The following is a 12108-nucleotide window of genomic DNA, read 5'->3' as shown; positions in this document are numbered from 1 at the left end:
AATGTCTACCATACAACCAAGTTTAGATGGTTACTTAGAAAACATTATTCTGATTTGACTCCTTGAAGCCAATCACCATCACATGTTTTATAAATGGCTCATATACAAATCAAATATGGTCTTAGTTGTGAGGAAAGTTTGTATCTAACTCTGGGTTAATATTTTAACCTTCTATGATTGGCAAGAAATTATGTTTAGTTAGTTTCAGTGTTTGTTTTAATAGTAAAACAGTCTTGGTAGCAAGTACAAAAAATTACTATCTCCAACATAATTATTTTTAAACAACCTCTCTCCTGATTAGTAAGGAATAATCATTAAATTTGTTTTCATTCTCATTTGATTTGTATAAACCATAACTTTCAGTGAATGACTGGCTAAGAGAGCTAGTGCAATAATTTTCTTTAATCATTGACTAATTGGACATTGTCTCTCTCTCTCTTACTCCTCATCTCCCATGTACCCTGCAACATACATAAAGAAGGACAGTTTAAATATGTGTTCCATGTCTTGATTCCAAAGACTTTATGCTTGAATTATGATGGGTAGATTTAATCATACTTACCATGATATATAAAATTATCTGGAAATAGGATTCAAAGCTATAGAGATATATAATATTCAAACTTTAACAAACCATTGTGTTATACACACAGAAGGAAATGAAGGCAGCTGGCAATTTTTAAAGCTATCAATCCTGGGAGGGGTGAGGAAAAAGGTAGAACCAATTTGAAAAAAAAAAAAGGGGGCAAAGGAGAAATAAAATTTTCATATGTACATACTGTTGATGATAGGGGATAGAAAGTAGAAATATTTCTGGAAGTTCTATTTTTTTTTTGTAGGGCAATGAGAGTTAAGTGACTTGCCCAGGGTCACACAGCTAGTAAGTGTCAAGTGTCTGAAGCCGGATTTGAACTCAGGTCCTCCTGAATCCAGGGCTAGTGCATTATCCACTGTGCCACTTAGCTGCCCCCTGTAAGTTCATTTTCAAAGGAAGACTTTGATAAAAACCTTTTTTAATCCTAAAAGAGGGTACAATGAAGGTGAATATAGTACGTATAATTCCCCAACTCCTTATAAAAGACAATGAGGAGCTAGAGGCAGAAATTATCTCAGTAATCCTCAAAACATAGAAGTGACTCATGACATTTTAAGTAAATAAAGCCTCATTACTCTTTGGGGATCATAAGTGGTGAAGCTTTTTCCTTGATATTAGATAAAAAGGGTAGGGCAGATATTCTTCATATCCTGTGATGAGGTTTTTGTCAATGACATTCTCATTTTATTATTTTAGATCTTATAGTACATCAAACCTGATGGATGACCTGAAGCTTTTATATAGGACATCAGGTCAGCAAGGCAAAGGAATCAGCTTTATTTTCACTGACAATGAGATTAAAGATGAGTCTTTTTTGGAATATATGAATAATGTTTTATCATCTGGTGAGGTAGGAATGGATTCGTTTTTCATGTTTTTGTCTCCTATTCCTTTATAGTCTTTCATGTTTTGTTCTATTAGTAATGGTGTTACTAAGAGTTCAGTGGTAGGTGTTGATAAAAGGTTGTCTTTGTTGATGAATAACTCCTAATCAAAATATGGAAATGAACATTTAAAACAGGTATATACCGAGAGAGAAATATGAAACAATAGAAGTTTATATATTTAATAATAAATATTATAAAATGATTCATATATGACAGTAGATATATTGAGATCTGTAGAATTGTAAAAAGTGGGTTTGAGAACAGAAATTATGTGTTAACATCTGGTCATTGATCAGGATATGTTATATCTTGGATATCATTATTTTGAAAATTTTATATCATATTTTGCACTATTTCTTCCCTTACTCTAGAGTTGTAAGTCTATATTTGCTTTTTAAGGTCTCCAACCTATTTGCTCGTGATGAAATTGATGAAATTAATAGTGATCTTATATCAGTTATGAAAAAAGAATACCCTAGACGACCTCCATCTAATGAAAATTTGTATGACTACTTCATGAGCCGAGTCAGACAGAACCTTCACATTGTACTTTGCTTTTCTCCAGTCGGAGAAAAATTCCGAAATCGAGCTTTGAAGTTTCCTGCACTTATTTCAGGATGTACTACAGATTGGTTTAGTCGATGGCCCAAAGATGCTCTGGTTGCTGGTAAATATGTAATTTTGTGTTAGTGTTCTGGGTCTATGGTATTTATTTCCTAAATTTCTCATGATGATATTTGCTATCACTGACAGTCAAAAGGAAAACATGGCTAGCTATCTAGCTTTTCTTCCACTATGCTGATGTTTGTTTTCTCCCCTTTCAAGAAAGGGACTAAGTATGAGAAAGATATATAGAATCTAGTTTAAATTACAAATTTTTTAAACTTAGCAAACATTTTTGAAAAATTGAATAATACAGAATTCTTCATAAACACTGCAACAACAAAATAAGCAAGAAATACTTATAAATGCTTATATGCTTTACTAAATCTTTATTTTATTATTCATTTAAAATATGAGGCTTAACTATAGACCATTAAAAGGGAGGGTTTTATATTTAGCCTGAATTGTGCAAACTCAAATCCATTTAGATAAAATAAGATTATCAAAATTATTTAAGGAAAGAAAAAATGCAAAGTCCAGAGCAATCAATATACATAGTATTTCCTAGTTATGCTGAAGATTAGTCTGAAAAATATCACCATGGGAAGTAGTTGGCCAATGATTTCAGCTGTCAAATAACAGTATCATACCATTAAGTTAATTCAGTTTGAGTGGAAATTGTCTCCCCTTCCTAACTTCTTAATTTATTTTAATAGAATCATCATTATCTAAGAATCACCTTTGATTTCATTCCTTATTTTGATCAATTAGGTCTTATTGATTTTTTTTTTACTTTCTTGCATCCCTTTGATTGCTGTATCTCAGTGCTATCAGGCACTTGAGCCTCTCATCAGTTAATGTTTAGATTACTTTGCTAGTCTTCAAATTAGTGTCCCTGCCTCCAGTCTCTTCTCACTTCAGTTCATCCTGTTGATAGAGGCCAGTGGTTCTAGAGCAGGTTTCTTTTCAGAAGGTTTTCATAAGATGTTATAGACAAGCAGAAAGTAGATGAATTTGAGGTAACTCATTTTATCACTGACGAATTCTTTTGTTACCTACAGAGCCTTGGGCCCCCTTTTTTTCCTTCTGCATTCTCCAATAAGCAATATGAATTGTACTTCAATGACAGTTTTCCCCAGGGAACCCAAACAGAGATGAAATCTCCCCTTTCCTACCCTTCATATCTTCTTGACATGAGCAAATGATTCATAGAACAATGGGGAAATTATACTGAAAGAAGACATTCTGGGATCCCTGAGGAGGTGTGGCACTGGTGTTTTATGCTACTTATTTTCTTAAGGCCCATTATTTCCGTGTGCATTCTTCAACCCTTGTCCTGTTCTAACAGAATGATATAGATATGTGAAGAGTCTATTTGTCCTTCCCCTCCTTGTCCTTCGTCCAGATCTATCAGCAAAACTGAGGGCTCACTGTGGGAGTTATTGAATAAATACACAACTTAGTTTTTAGGTTCAAAGTCCCCTCTCAAGGCTCTTTATAATTTCATTGTTGTGTGTCAAGATGTACCAAGGTGGTCTTTATAATAACTGATGTTATTCTCTGCTTCAAGTGTATATTTTAAAGGTGGTGAATAAACTTTTTGTTTCTTGGGATAATGACTTAGTATGGAAAGGAAGCTTAGAGGTCATTTAGTTCTAGCCTCTCTTCTTATAGATGCAGAACTTATTTACTTGAATTGACAATTATGCACTAAGTACAAGGTCAGGACTGAGGTATCTGGAGAAAGTATTGCGTAAGTTTCCATAAGTGCAGCCTTAGTTAGAATGTGTTGATTATGACTCAGGTCATTATCTCTTACCATACCAATAGGAAATGACATTGAGAGCATTTTACATGATACTCTCTCGATTGGTAGAAGGAAACCTAGGTTATACATTAATGAAACTTTCTTATGATTCAAACATTTCTTCACAAGTCAAATAATTTTTTTCATAGTCTAAATATGGTGGCATGCATATACATTGCCTTACTTTATAGAAGTTCAGAAATTTTTATACTTCCATAATTATTTTAAAGTATGTCTTCTTAAAAAATATTTCTTTAAACAAATTAGTTTAAAAACACATCCAGATATGTTACTAAAGATAAAATGATATTAATGGTTGTCTGGTACTAAGTGTGTTTCTAAAGGTTATTGTAACTATTTAAACATTTTCAATCCAGGCAATACGGAGTGACTGGTTACTTCTGCTTTCCAATTACCTTTATTCTCTTGTTTCATATTCCTTTCTGTACCTCTGTGCTTCTCAAATCACTACTAAATAAATTAGCCTCAGTTAAATTCTGCTAACTCTCTGAAAGAATAATAGTTATTAACATTCTTCTAGATGTGATATTCATTTACTATTTTAAAATTTCCCTTTATATCTTTCCTCATCTGAAAATAGTTTGAAACAAATAATTTAGTGGAAGCTACATCTATAATTAAGTCACTCCTTTGCTGAATTGATTCTCATTTCAGACTATAGAACAGTTTGGTTCTTCTATCTAAATACCACTGCTTATCTCAAAGCTCACAAATAATTATCTAGGAGAAAAAGAAATGATGGTATATACAAGATACATTTGGAAAACTATCACCACCATAGATATATAAGCATTTTCCTAGTTAAAAAAAGATATATATCGGGGCAGCTAGATGGCACAGTGGATAGAGCATTGGCTGTGGATTCAGGAGGACCTGAGTTCAAATCCGGCCTCAGACACTTCACACTTACTAGCTGTGTGACCCTGGGCAAGTCACTTAATCCCAATTGCCTCACCAAAAAAAAAAAAAGATATATATCTTTATATATGCATATATATATATATATATATATAAAGACAGATAGATATCTTATATATATAAAGATATGTATATATTTTTTAAAACTAAAAAATATATATTTTCCAACCCTTGTCCTGTTCTAACAGAATGATATAGATATGTGAATGGTCTATTTACCCTTCCCCTCCCTGCCCTTGTTCCAGATTTATCAGCAAAACTGATTATATATATATATATATATACACACAAACACACAAACATATTATATATATATATATATATATACATAAAATTTATAGAGCACAACAAATACTATCTTTGTAGCTCATTCCAATATGGTTGAATAATAATGCGAATATTATACATGTAGCTTCCTTAGAGTTTACATTTATTCCTATTGAATTTCCATAAACAGTTAAGACTAGACCCTGACTTTAACTTCCTAAAAATCAAAACAGGTTCTTTTCAGTAGAGGCTTCTTAACTCACATTTTCTCTTCTTGTGTGGCCAAATAGTAGTCCAGATGATTATATTTCAAGGTGCAGCAGATCATTTCTATTTTCCAGCAGACTGCTGACTAATCTCCATTACTTGTGTAGATATCATGACTCCCATCATAATTCTTGTATTATAGTTGTGACTGCTGGTAACCACACTGAACATGTGGATTCTCCTCTTAGCACATCTTTCCAATTTACATTCTTATGGGTCCTACAGATATTCTCCCTCATGCCATTGGAGAGGTTGTCATGAAAAGATGGATGTTTATTTTGCAAGAAATAAATTGAGTCGTTTTGGCCTAGTTTACAGTGGGTTCACCTTGGAATCAGCTACTGTGGTCAACCCAGCAAACATCTAAGTGCCTTAAGCAACTCATTAATACTTTAAACAGAGGAAGTTTTCACACTGGGATTTCAGGGCAAGTTGCTTAACATATCAGTGTACCAGAAACATTTCTAAGATTATAAATTACAAGGACAGTGGGAATTACCCACTCTAGATTTTCTTTAAAAAAATGTACAAGGGAGGCATTTTTTTTGCAGTATTTGCCGAGTATTTCTAAGATTTGAATTTAGGTCCTCTATTACTTGTTATCTAAAATTAACTAAAACTTTTTTATTATTTGGTTATTACATTTGGCCCTGGGGATGTTTTGAGACAGTTCAAAATGTTGAAATAGTGACCATGAAAAATATAATGGACAGGCTGCTGGATTTTTGGTTACCTTTGGCTATAATAACAAAGGTGTTATTTGTCTCATTCCCCGCCCCCCCCCAAACCAACCAACAAAAAAAACTGGTTCCATTCATGTGAGAAAAATGTTGCACTTCATTCCTTTTCTTTTTTCTTCATGTCTCATATGTCTATGCATAAAGTTATTATTAAACTTTCATTATTAAATATCCAGGTGTTTTCAGTGGATTTGAGGCCAAGCCTTAGTCATTTCTCAAGCACACTGTGAAGCACTTATAAGGGTTTTGTTAGTTTATATGCACCTTAAGATCAGGGTTCATGTTTTATGTTTTGTACCTCACAGTGTTTGGTGCAGGCCTATATATACAGGATAGGGACCAAGTACATGCTTCTTGATTAATTGACTGATTAACCTTGGCAAGTGCAGAGCCATTTTCAGGAGAAGCAATAAGGTAATACAGTTGGTGCTATATTTAGAATAGTTGAGTAGTTAATGTTCTCCCAACAGCGGCTTTTTACTTAAATATTTCTAAAGGATGCTATAAATTTTAGGAGATTATACATGGCCAGCTGCCATAGCTAAGGACAAGATGGTGTAGGCATAACATAATTTAGTGATGGACATTTCCACTTATGAGATGCAGTCAGCATCTAGAAGAATTAAATGCCTGACAAGTGCAGAGGGAAGAAGGTAGTGACACGGTTAAATATGAGTGCCAAGCAGGCTCTGACTCTTGAATTATTTGTAGAAACCCTGCCCCTATATAAGCTATAAAACAGACTTGCTGCCAAGCAGACTTGCAGGTTCCAGTTGGATGTTCACAAGAGGCTGACTCCTCTGAATAAAGAAGCCCTGTACAGAGGAGGGGGTTACTGTTTAGGCTTAGATTTCATCTTTTCAAGCATAATAAATGGAAAATAAAATATTCTCTCTCCCTCTTCCCTTTTCTTTTAAAATGGCATGGAACCTAAAATCCTATAAGACATTTTCCTATGTGGAAGAAAAAAATGCCCAGAAATGATAACATTTCTACAGATCTTCATCAACAATTAATGAACTTTTAAAAAAGATTATATTTATGATGCACATGATAATAGGAGCATGTGATTTGAAATGGAAAAGATCTTAAAAGTTATTGAGTCCTTCATCTTTTAGATGAAGCAACATAAGCCTTCAAGAGGAAAAGTGACTTACCTAAAGTCACCTTGGTAGTAGGTCAATGAAAGGAGGAAGATACATACTCAACACTTACATGATGCCTTTTTCATTTCTAGTGTCTGAACATTTTCTTTCTTCATATGATATTGACTGTAATTATGAAACTAAAAAAGAGATCGTCCAGTGCATGGGCTCCTTTCAAGACGGAGTGGCTGAAAAATGTGTTGAATATTTCCAAAGATATAGACGCTCCACTCATGTGACCCCCAAATCATACCTCTCCTTTATTCAGGGCTATAAGAGTATTTATAGAGAAAAGCATGCCGAAGTACAGACATTGGCCAATAGGTAAGTTCTATGAAATCTATGGCTTTCATTGTCAGCTGGGTAGTATAGTGGATTGAGCATTGCCATTGGAGTCAGGACTACAAATTTAAATTCAGCCTTAAAGACTTAATAGAGGGTTAGCCAGGTGGTGCAGTGGATAGAGCATTGGCCCTGGAGTCAGGAGGGCCTGAGTTCAAATCTGGCCTCAGACACTTGAAACTTACTAGCTGTGTGACCTTAGGCAAGTCACTTAACCCCAATTGCCTCACAAAAACAAAACAAAACAAGACTTAATACTTGTATAACCTGAACATGTCATGTAACTCCTGCCTGCCTCAGTTTCCCCAACTGTAAAATGTGGATCATAATAGCATCTATTTCCCAGGGTCATTGTGAGCATAAAATAATACATAATGCTTTAAAGTGCTTTGCAAATATTGAAAGTCCCTTATAAATGCTAGTTATTTTAATTATTATTTCTTCCTTAAAATATAAAAACATCAATTTAATATAGAACATAATAGAGCAATTTAGGGTACTGAGCATTAACACATGATTATTGTGTACTTCCTGCTTCTCATTAGCCTCACATTTTGGCCAAATTTATACATAGTCAATTACTTCTCATTTAATGGAATGATACAGTATATCAGAATGGATCTTGCTAATCCAGCCATTTGGCCTCCATTACCTGTCCCTGTCCACTCCCTCCATACTATAGTGAATGAATACAGTGCACATGCTTAGTTAGCTCAGAGGGTCAGAACACTGTCAGTCTTAGAGAACCCGAATTTTTGGCTTTGTATTCCCAGTGCTTGGCACAAAGTAAACCCTAAAAATGCTTAATGAATTGAAATGAATCTTGCTGGAGAGGATGTATATGTTTTAAGGGAGATAGTGAAAAGAAAATATAAATAGGAGAACTGACTTTGAAACAAAGTTTGGAGGAAATACCATGAATAAAGCATGTATTAGGTGATCACACTCCAAGAGGAAGCAAAGTATGGTTCATACTTACTATTATAAGAACACCATAGTGATAAGAATGTTATATAACACCAGCTTTAAAACAAGACTTTAGGAACACACTCCATGTTGTTACTTCCTTGAGTGATACTATCTATCACAAACACACACACATATACAAATATACATATACATATCTACACATAAATTTAATCACATGCATTTATGCAATATACAACTACATATATAATATATACACACATTTGTGTATGTGGATACATATATGAATATATACACATACACATGGCATATATGTATACCTACACACCTTATAATATGAGATATAATATATAAGGTGTCTTACATAAGATAAAATACATTTGGTATATCTATATATGTATATATTTGTGTATACATACACATATATGTGTGTATGTCTAGATCTGATCCATAGCTTAATGGAAAGAGTAATTGTAAAGGTGTTGCTATTTGACTTCAAAATACTAATATTGTTTATTTTGATGTGTGATTCCAGGATGAATACTGGATTGGAAAAACTAAAAGAAGCTTCTGAATCAGTTGCAGCCCTTAGCAGGGAGCTGGAAGTGAAAGAAAAAGAGCTACAAGTTGCTAATGATAAAGCTGATACAGTAAGTGTACCGATAAGCGTACATTATTTTCATTTTTTACTCATTTGTCTCTATTTTCCAGTAGTTTATGATATAATTAGGTATTTATTATACTGTATATATTTTGATATACCTTATATATCATATCTCATATTCTGTATTCCATATTGTTATATTTAGCAACCAATAAGTGTAACATGATAAAGAATAAACTTATTTTATTTTCATTTCAATAAAGATCATTTTCTTTTTAGGTATGAGAATTTGAATGAGAGGGTAGCTTTAACAAGTGAGCAAAGGAAGGTTAAAATGTATCTTTGAAGATCTGTCGTTAGCTCCATCTGTCATGGTTATCTGTTCTGCCTTGAGTAGGTCTTGAAAGAAGTGACTGTGAAAGCTCAGGCTGCTGAGAAGGTCAAGGCTGAGGTCCAAAAGGTGAAGGACAAAGCCCAGGCAATTGTTGACAGCATTTCAGCAGACAAAGCAATTGCTGAAGAGAAGTTAGAAGCAGCAAAACCTGCCTTAGAAGAAGCAGAAGCAGCTTTACAGGTAACCCTGCATAACACATTATTCGTAGCATTTGGCATAAAGAATGAAACACAAAATAAAAGCCTGAGCATAGAAAGCACCTTGCTGGTTCTTACCAATACACCATCTGAAAACCAAGTATTCATTCTTAGAAATAGTTCCAAAAGACATTATCAGAATAAACATATCAGAAATTCAGATGTCCTTCCCTTCCTCACCCAAAGGGAAATCTACTACTAAAAATGTACAATTTTTCTCTCTGTAAGTCATTTCAGGACTACAGGACTAATTTTTTACATTTGCATAATGAAAGGGTTCCTATTCTGGAATACCATCATTTAATTCACAAACATATATTAATTAATGGTGAAGAAACTTTTTTTTTTCTAATCAGAGAAATTGAACCATCAAAGACAAATCATTGGAAGGATATACACACTCACACATATACATATATATACATATACACACACACACAAACACACATACACACACACATATATATATATATATATATATATATATATATACATATGTAATGAACAACTTCTTTTGGTTGGGGGGAGCGAGAATAACAAATTTTGGAGGTGGCTAGATGGTGCAGTGCATAAAGTACTGGCCCTGGATTCAGGAGTACCTGAGTTCAAATCCAGCCTCAGACACTTGACACTTACTAGCTGTGTGACCCTGGGCAAGTCACTTAACCCCCATTGCCTTGCCAAAAAAAAAAAAAAAGAATAACAAACTTCAAGAAAAAAATACAAAAAAAGTTTTAAAGTAGTAATCATTTGAAGAATAAATATCTGGAAACACAATTGTATTCAATAAATAGAACAAAATTAAATTTTATTTATATATAAATGACAGAGAAAATATCAAAATTAATACCAAATTAGAAGAAAGAATTAACATGGGAAGACTTAAGATACAGTTTAAACAGCTTTAATATGACCTATGGATGCTGAAAAATGAAAAAACAGATAAAGGAAGAGATATTGACTAAAAATATAACAATATTCTACATAAATTTAACTGATATAAAGCAATCACACAAGGTGGAGGCTAAAGGAGCATAGAAGTTGCTTTAAAACAACATACTAACTCTTTCATGTAAATAAAGATTGTTTTTTAAAGTCTGGATTTAGCACATTTCAATACTGCTACTTCACCACCACTACCACCACCAACACTACTAATACTACTACTACCAAACTTGTTCTCCTTACCAAACATGTATAGACAAAGAGGCACATGTACATATTTGTATGTTATCTATGCAAATATGTATGCATACATATAAATATTAACAACAAATACCATTAACACTGAACATAATTTCATTTGCAATATCTTAAAAAAGGATAGGGAAAGACTATGAAAAATATGAGATCACTATAGATTGAAAAGCAATGAAGAGAAAAATTAACCTATAGAAAGGTTGTTATAAGATAAGCTTTTATTACTGTAAGGTTTTATCTCTAATTTCTGAAGATGAATGCAAAGCTATTGCAGCAACTCAATATGTATAAGACAGAGGCACGGCTAGACCATTAATGACCTAAGAAATCTGTAGAATTCATAGGATATGATTCTATAGTGTGATTAAAAAAAATGCACAAAAACTAATTTAAACTTAAGTGACATTAAGAGATGTATAAAGAATTAGAGAACTGATAGTACCATAGTTCTTAGATTTCATTAAACCATATCATCTTATATCCATTTTTAGGTACAACATTATAGCAGGGACTTTTTCAGTCTGGGCAATATTCAGAAGAGGGCAACCAGCATGGTGTAGGCCCTATATAGGATTTATTAAGTGAACCAGAAATGTTTAGTCTGAAGAAGAAAAGCTCTGTTGGGTCATGCTAGCAATTTTCATGATTTGAAGCGCTATCATGTGTAATGGGGAATAGACTTGTAGTACCTGACCCCAGAGAGGAGAACGGGTAGCAATGGGTAAAAATGGTAAAGAGGCAAACTTATACTCGATATAAAGAAAATCTTCCCAATATAGCATTCCCCAAATCAAATGGACTATTTTGATGATTAACAGAACTCCATCTCAGGTGAAGTCATCAAGCAAAACATCCCTGACCATTTGCTGACTATGTAGTTGAGGAGATGCTTATCAAGGATTGGACTGGATGACTTATACTGTCCTTTCTACTGTGAGATACTTTGATGCTGAAATCCATATAAGCCATATCATTCAAGGATGAAAATAGAAGATGAGGAAATACACAAGAAAATAAAAAAGATCTGTCAAGATTTCTACAACAAACTGTCTTCTCTGTTAATGATAGTAGAGTGACTGTATTTGGACTCTGATATCTCAGCACTCAATGATTTAGACAAGGAAGTAGAAATAATACTAAAGAAACCATATGGACAGAATAGCTAGATGAGACCAACTACACACAGAGGAAATT

At 33.5% G+C, this 12108-nt stretch overlaps 1 protein-coding gene across 1 annotated transcript in view; it reads left to right on the top strand.

Annotated features, from left to right (window-relative positions):
- The window catches only part of DNAH5 (dynein axonemal heavy chain 5), a gene marked incomplete at its 5' end in the record, with an annotated part of 294184 nt that overhangs the window by 182270 nt on the left and 99806 nt on the right, over positions 1-12108 (top strand). Inside the window, 5 exon segments of the mRNA XM_043995374.1 lie at positions 1292-1445; positions 1882-2149; positions 7343-7574; positions 9055-9169; positions 9521-9697. Coding sequence (XP_043851309.1) covers positions 1292-1445; positions 1882-2149; positions 7343-7574; positions 9055-9169; positions 9521-9697 — 946 coding nt within the window.

Source organism: Dromiciops gliroides, chromosome 1 (assembly GCF_019393635.1).
Source record: "Dromiciops gliroides isolate mDroGli1 chromosome 1, mDroGli1.pri, whole genome shotgun sequence".
NCBI lineage: Eukaryota > Metazoa > Chordata > Mammalia > Microbiotheria > Microbiotheriidae > Dromiciops > Dromiciops gliroides.
Note: the sequence above shows the minus strand (reverse complement) of the source record. Positions and strands in the feature narration are given on the sequence as shown.